At 49.7% G+C, this 7,386-nt stretch overlaps 1 protein-coding gene across 4 annotated transcripts; it reads left to right on the top strand.

Moving 5' to 3' along the window:
• Positions 1-378: 378 nt before the first annotated feature.
• Positions 379-7,038, top strand: COPS7A (COP9 signalosome subunit 7A). Of its 4 annotated transcripts, none has more exons than XM_040463057.1 (8): positions 379-900; positions 1,267-1,471; positions 3,210-3,285; positions 3,748-3,836; positions 4,749-5,002; positions 5,613-5,718; positions 5,883-6,034; positions 6,202-7,038. In XM_040463057.1, exons 2-8 carry the CDS (start codon positions 1,310-1,312, stop codon positions 6,239-6,241), a joined length of 879 nt encoding a protein of 292 aa, XP_040318991.1. In that variant the 5' UTR covers positions 379-900; positions 1,267-1,309; the 3' UTR covers positions 6,242-7,038. The 4 variants fall into 4 exon arrangements, with proteins under 4 accessions (XP_040318991.1, XP_040318994.1, XP_040318992.1 ...); XM_040463060.1 differs by having other exon boundaries at positions 381-783; XM_040463058.1 differs by having other exon boundaries at positions 382-814.
• Positions 7,039-7,386: the final 348 nt, after the last annotated feature.

The raw sequence follows: 7,386 nt of genomic DNA, 5'->3' as shown, positions 1-7,386 counted from the left end.
CTTCCACCGAGAGGTATTTCCTCTCTGAAGAATTAAAAGATGTAATGCACAGCAAAGCATCACTCTACCATGATAAACGGTGTCCTGGAGTCACACTAGGGATGCGGTATGAGGATTCAATGAGATAAGATAACTGACCAACAGTAAGCACTCAATACACGTTATCTATTATTACTTCCTTTACTTTTTCCACTTCTTTCCTCTTACTTCTCAAAAAAAAAAAAAAAAGTGGTTAAAATAGCCAGGTGATCCTTGCTGTTAAACTTCTATCATTGATTCTTGTCTCCTTCCTATCTCCTCCTCATTTCTTTTTCCCGCAACCCCTCCCCCTTTCCCTTCTCCCTCTCTCTTTCCCGTTACAGCTTTCCTGTCCCTCATACACAGTGTGCAGCCCCGGATCCCCAGCTTTCAGGCAGCTTAGATACTGACACCCAGTACCTGCTGGAGACCAGGGGTTCCCTCTACATTTAGCGTCTGGCGCTCGCTCAACAATAAAGTTTTATTGAAACAAGACAGGAAAAAAGGCGCCCGTCACTCTCCTCAACAGCCAATCAGAGAGTAGAATGACTGGCGCTCGCAGGAGCTTCAGCCGGCGGAAGGCAGGGGAGGGGCATGTCCCGCCCCAAACCGGTCTCTTAAGAGCGGAAGTACGACCCGGAAACCAGCCATAGAGTTTAGTGGCCAGAGCGACTCTGCAGGGAGGTGGCAGGAAAGGCTCAGAACAGCTGCCGGAGGTGACGGAGCAGCGGCCCCGCCCGGTGTGCTGGAACACGAAGCTTCCAGGTAGCGGCCGGCCCGCAGAGTCTGACCCAGGGTACGACTGGGCAGTCGGCGTGAGCCTACGGTCCCTGGGCGGCCTCTTTAAGGGAGGGGGCGGAGCCACGCGGAAGGATCCTGAGGGTGAGGTCACGTGGTTGGGGGCACTTGCGGGGCACCAAGGAAATTTGAGGGACTGTTATTGGGGTGTACACCATGTGACGCCCCTTCCCCCACTACATCCTGTGCCTAGGGGTTCAATGGGGTGCACGTGGTGGGGCTTGGGATTGGCCCAGGGATGGGGGAGGGGGCGTGGCAACCCTGTCTCAGTCAGGTTCCCATCAAAGTGGCCAATTGTAGGATTCCTAGATCCGAGTTTTAAACTACTCCACCTCTGTTTCCTCATTTGCAGAAGTGACTCAGTGCGTCTGCAATCCAGCCCCTGACCCCAGTGCTTCTCGTCCTCCCAGTGTTCAGGGACCTCCAGCTTCACATCCTCTTTCCTTGCAGCTCCAGATATCCTGAGCCCAGGTCCCCCCAGCTCAGTGCAGCCATGAGTGCCGAGGTGAAGGTGACAGGGCAGAACCAGGAGCAATTTCTGCTCCTGGCCAAGTCAGCCAAGGGGGCAGCGCTGGCCACACTCATCCACCAGGTGCTGGAGGCTCCTGGTGTCTACGTGTTTGGGGAACTGCTGGATATGCCTAATGTTAGAGAGGTGGGTTCCTGACCTGGATAGCCCACAGGGAGGCTTGGGTCTAAGTTTGAATTTGAGAATGGGTGGGCAGGACTCACTGGCAACCCCATAACCATTCAGTTGAATTAGAATATGATGATGATTAGTTAGCAGCTGGCATAAATAAGTAGGCAGGTAAACCTCTTAGTTCCGTTTGGTGATGAGTGATCTGTAAAACCCAGTATTTTTCATTTTTAAGCAAAAGAACATGTGGTTCAGAAGAGGAGACCTGATTCCAGCCTGTCTCCACCAATGTAGTAGCCCTTAATAAAATCCTGTCACCTTGATCAGGTCATTTTTACTTTAGGACCTCAGTTTTTTCTTTTAAAATTGGGGCGGACACTGCCCTTCACTGTTAATTATAGAAATCAGGTGAGATTATGGGAAGTATAAAGTCCAGTACAAATGGAAGGAACGAACGTGAAACTGACATGCCCTCCTCTCCCCACTTTGTCCCCTTTGCTAATTCACTTAAGTGAGGTAAATGTCTAGAAGTGTTAGAAGGTGTCTTTTCCCCAGAGATGTGTGGCAAGATGCTAGGAACAGAGCAGAGAGAACTATTCACACAGAAGAGGCAGGGTTAAGAGTTAAAGTCTAGAGTGGGTGGGTCACAAAGATGTTTGACATTAGCCCAAGTCCTGAGATGCTATGGCATTGGTATATGGGCAAACTGTGTTAAGTTTTTGAGGGCCAGTGATTGACTGAGTCAATGGATTAAACCTTTTGGGACCACTCTGGTATGGAGAAAACTGCCTTTCTCTCCCTACTTTCCTAGGCCGTGGAACTAAAGAGGGTCTATTAAGGTGAAGAAAAAGAAGTATTTATTGGGTGTTTGTTTATCTCTCTGCTGGTCATCTGGGAATACCAGAGAAATACAAGACACAGTGCAGACACAGTGTTTATTACTCTTCTAAAACTTATATTCCAGTTGCAGAGATAAGATAAATGGATATAGATGTGTAAATTATTTATTTAGCAAGTATTTATTGAGAGCCAAACACACGCATAGCTCTTCTAGAACTAAGTGGGATACCAGGGACTAGTAAGGGACCTAAGCGGGATACCAGGGACTGGTACTCTTACTGAAAAGAAGGATATTCTTAGGTAACAGCCCAAATTAAGTGCCAGTATGAGTGACCAGTGATAGGAGAGGAGATCTGGGTGCGCTGACCTGGGTGATGAAAGCCTCCTGGGTGCAGCAGGTCTGACACAGAGGCCACAAATTCCAGCACCTGCTGAGGCCATGCAGCTGTCGGAGATGAGTAAGGCTAATGCAGGAGTGTTGGGTGAATTAGGAAGGACAGCAGACTTCCTAAAGGATATTCAGATTCAGAAATATGAAACACACCCTAAGGACCAGAACACTGTGTGTGTGTGTGTGTGTGTGTGTGTGTGTGTGTGTGTGTGTATGTACATGTACATGCATGTGCACATGCTGCTGAACACTTGTTTTCAATTCAGAATTTAGGGTAGGAATTGAAGATGTATGGAGGAAGAGGGCCTGGTGAATTGGGAGAATAGTGTAAACAAAGGCCGTGAGGTAGAAATGAGGCCTTCCCATAGGGAGAGTGATCAGAGAGGCAGAGAGGTCCTCTCCGTGAGCTGGGAGAGGTGATGGGAGAGGGGTCAGATGGGGCCAGAAAGTAGAATTCAAAACAGGGTAAGGCTGGGAGGCTGGGGAGAGGCCCATCCTGTCACATCTTCCTTCCTATTCCTGCAGCTGGCTGAGAGTGACTTCGCTTCCACATTCCGGCTGCTCACAGTGTTTGCTTATGGGACATATGCTGATTACTTAGGTAACCGGAGAGCTAGAGCTCTGGCGTCATGGAGGTGGGAGAAGGGCAATTTCTCTCTCTTTTTTTAAAATGTTTATTTATTTTTGAGACCACGCACAAGCATCCTTGTGAGAGTGGGGGACGGGCAGAGAGAGAGAGACAGAGACAGAGCATCCAAGCAAGCTCTGAGCTGTCAGCACGGAGCCCAGTGTGGGGCCTGAATTCACAAACTGTGAGGTCACGACCTGAGCTGAAGTCGGTTGCTTAATTGACTGAGCCACCCAGGTGCCCCCAGAAGGGCAATTTCTGAAAGAACTTAGAAGGAATTGCTGGGATACCCTCCTGGGGTACATAGGTCAGGGTTAAGACTTGAATTGGCATGGAAAACTTAAAAAAAAAAAAAAAAAAAAAGGCAAAGGAAGAGGCTAGGGCTTCCCACAAAAGCGTAATCCGAACTTCCTACACTTTCTCCTTTTTTTGTAGCTGAAGCCCGGAATCTTCCCCCACTCACAGAGGCTCAGAAGAATAAGCTTCGACACCTATCAGTTGTCACCCTGGCTGCCAAAGTCAAGGTGAGTAAGAGTCCTGCCCCCCCCCCCCCCCCCTGCCCCCAGTCCTGAGCCAAAGAGTTATATCCCTTCACAAAGGGCCTATTTGAAGGGAATTTGCACTCAGACAGCCTATGTCCACACAGTTGTTCTGCCTTCCCACCCCCACCCTGTTCCTCCAAGGAATCTAAACTCTACTGCCTGTAGCCTTTCAGCCTGAATATTATTCTCTTAGTTTTCTGTTTTGTTTCTGTTTTTCATTCAACACTTTTTGCCTTTTGGGTCAAAATAGCAACTGGGATGCCATTCTTTTGTTTAACAATCACCCTCCCCGCTAGAGAAAGTCCCACACCAACAGCCTCAGCTTTCAGATCTGAGAACAAGACTCTCTCTTCTGGTGAAGTGCTAGGCTTCTGTTTGCTAGAAGTATCTCTGCAGGTTCAGTTTTTTAAATACCCTCTCCCACCTGTCTACTTTCTCCCAATTATTATTTGATTCTCTTGTTGTTTCATGGTTTTACATAAATCACATGTCTCTCTGTCGTGAGATGCTCTTTGGAAGGAGTTGGAGTATAAATGATGCACAGTAACTCCAGATCCCTCCCACACCACATACTCCCGTTTTGTCAGGCTTATCTGGACCAAGGTCTGTGTGCTGTCCTGAGCTGTGGCCAGAGGAGTGACACCCAGGCAGATGTCACTTTCTTCCTCTGTGGCGTGGGAGGAATAAGGTCGAAGGGGAATATAAATCTTCTATTTTATTTCTGGCTATTCTTCTCAGGATGTTATTTTTCAGGTGGCAGTGCTTTTACTTATTTTGCTTTAGAACCAGCCTTTTAGAGGAAATCATTCAGGAATAGGAGCGGAGAGTAGGTAGGGGAGCCTGGGCAGGAGGGGAAAGAAGGGAAAAATCTTGGAAGCCCTTGTCTGTTTGCAGAACTGCACAGATCCCAGCCCAACCAACCACCCCCCCCGCCCCTGGCCCCAGTGTATCCCATATGCAGTGTTGCTGGAGGCCCTTGCCCTGCGCAATGTGCGGCAGCTGGAAGACCTTGTCATTGAAGCTGTGTATGCCGACGTTCTCCGCGGCTCCCTGGACCAGCGCAATCAGCGGCTAGAGGTTGACTACAGCATCGGGCGGGACATCCAGCGCCAGGACCTCAGTGCCATTGCTCGGACCCTGCAGGAGTGGTGAGACCCGTGTCCTGGCCCTGTTCCTTCTCTTCTCACTCCAAGAAAGGGGGAGGGCTTCTGAAGGAGGGAGGGCTGGGCTGGGCTGGGCTGCAGCGGTGGAATCCCAGACGTTGAAGGGAAATGAGCTCATTCCTCCAAAGGCTTCTGAGGGCAGAAGGGAGCAGAGGAGGGCCTGGGAGGCAGGAGGCCAGAGGCAGTGTCCTTGGTACAGTAAGTGGGGGAAGGGAGGAGGAGCGATACTGTAACCTGCACTGTCTACAGGCCATGGGTCTCTTCCACTTCCGTTTTTCTCTTTCTGTTCTTGTCTAGCTTAAATTCATTAATATACCTTTTTTATTTTATTTTTTTTCTCCAACGTCTACCCAGTTTTGTTTTTAGTTCCTACTCGCATGTTACACGTTACTCCAGGCACTTCCTATACCTCTCGTATCTGACCTGAGTGTCTCTGTGGCTCCTGGGACTCTTGTTGCCAGTGGTTTCCAGGTGCCCTGGTGAGGGTTCCTTACTCGGACAAGGGTTTGGCTGCAGGATATCCTGAGTCTGTTTTTCACGAGTGCGTGATCACCGCTGCCTTCCACTGACACTTCTTCGTTCCTGATCCTCGCAGGTGTGTGGGCTGTGAGGTGGTGCTGTCAGGCATTGAGGAGCAGGTGAGCCGTGCCAACCAACACAAGGAGCAGCAGCTAGGCCTGAAGCAACAGATCGAGAGCGAGGTGAGCAGGCAGGGGATCAGGACGGACCCAGGCTCCTCCAGCCTGGGCCAGTCGTCCTGTGCAGGGGGGTTTGCACCGTGGCTGTAGCAGATAGACAAGATAGGCAGGGACTGTCAGATTCTGGAACTTCCCTCACTATCCCCCATTTCTTTTCATGCTGGCAGGTCGCCAACCTTAAAAAAACCATTAAAGTTACAACAGCAGCAGCAGCCGCGGCTACCTCTCAGGACCCTGAGCAACACCTGACTGAGCTGCGGGAACCTGCTCCTGGCACCAACCAGCGCCAGCCCAGCAAGAAAGCCTCAAAGGGCAAGGGGTGAGCCACTGTGGCAGGAACCACTTGCTTCTGGGGTGCCCTGCTTTTACTTCAGAGACCTAGCTGTCTTCAGCCCTTCAGTCATTTGCATGGGGGTAGGATATGGGGGGAGCCCTCAGGCGTTAGGGGATTCCCTGCAGCCTTTCTCTCTCTCTTCCCCTTGACAGGCTCCGAGGGAGCGCCAAGATTTGGTCCAAGTCGAACTGAAAGGACTGTCATTTCTTCCCTGGGGATGTGGGGTCCCAGCTTCCTGCCTGTCCCTTAGGAGTCCTCAGAGAGCCTTCCTGTGCCCCTGGCCAGCTGATAATCCTAGGTTCATGACCCTTAACCTCTCTCTCCTCTCTGTGACCCCCAAGCATATATCACACCTTCTCTAGGGAGGAGGCAAGTACAAGTCATGATTTTGTTGGTACTTTTGCTTTATGTGGCTTTCTTATGTGTCTCATTGTCTCCTTCCACCTCCCTGCTGTACTCTCCCCCTATTTCTTTAATGGGGGGGGGCAGCAACATCTCTCCCTGTTTGTTATATATCATTGAGTAGGTGGGGCTGCTTCTCCAGCATAACCCACATGTGTTTCTTCTCGTACCTCTCCACCCCTGCATGCTTAATGCCCAGTTTGTACTCCTTACCCCCAGCCTATTTGGGCAGCATCTGAAGAGCCATAGGGCTCCCACCTTTATTCCCACCCGGAGAATTCTGGGAGCCAGTCTGCCATTCTAGGAGTCACTGGACACTTTCATCCTAGAATCCTGTCACACTACAGTTTTTTCCTTTCCTCTCTCCTCTGCTTGGGTCCTGGGAATGCTGCTGCTTCAATGACCCCAGAGCCTAAGAAGGGCAGCTGTCTCTTGAGATCTTGAGAGATGGTTCTTTCTTAGCCCTGGCTATCTTGGAAAGCCTGATGGCAATCCTGGAAGGATTTATACTTCCTTTTGTGAGTTTGGTGGGGAAGGGAAGGGGATATAGATTGTATAAAAAAAAAAAAAAAGTATATATACATATATCTATATATAACATGAAACAGAAATAAATCTATGAGAAGTCTATCTACAAACATGCCCTGAAATGGGTATCTTCTGTCTTTGGTATTCATGGTTGGGAAGAAGGTTCATTGTCAGTCCCCTCTAAAGCAAAGTACTGGAAGAAGAAGAGAACCAGATACTATGTGCTGAGTCCTGGCCTAGGAGCCGAGAGTCCTAGATCTTGAGTTGTATGACGGGACAAATTGCTCAGTAACCCAGCACTCAGTCAGGAGCAGTTGGATACTTAGCACCAACATGTGATAAGTGCTGGAGATGCAAAATGACGGTCACTGCCCCTTCTTTCAAGGAGCTTGAGTTCAGCCTGTTGC

Source organism: Herpailurus yagouaroundi, unplaced genomic scaffold (assembly GCF_014898765.1).
Source record: "Herpailurus yagouaroundi ecotype Mexico unplaced genomic scaffold, PumYag 355, whole genome shotgun sequence".
Taxonomy (NCBI): Eukaryota; Metazoa; Chordata; class Mammalia; order Carnivora; family Felidae; genus Herpailurus; species Herpailurus yagouaroundi.
This window is presented reverse-complemented; position numbering and strand designations above follow the sequence as displayed.

Excerpts from the sequence above, each read along its gene's own strand:
- COPS7A (XM_040463057.1), top strand. The coding sequence starts at position 1,310 with ATGAGTGCCGAGGTGAAGGTGACAGGGCAGAACCAGGAGCAATTTCTG. Across the intron at positions 1,472-3,209 it reads ATATGCCTAATGTTAGAGAG|CTGGCTGAGAGTGACTTCGC; the intron begins GTGGGTTCCTGA and ends CTATTCCTGCAG. Across the intron at positions 5,003-5,612 it reads GCTCGGACCCTGCAGGAGTG|GTGTGTGGGCTGTGAGGTGG; the intron begins GTGAGACCCGTG and ends TGATCCTCGCAG.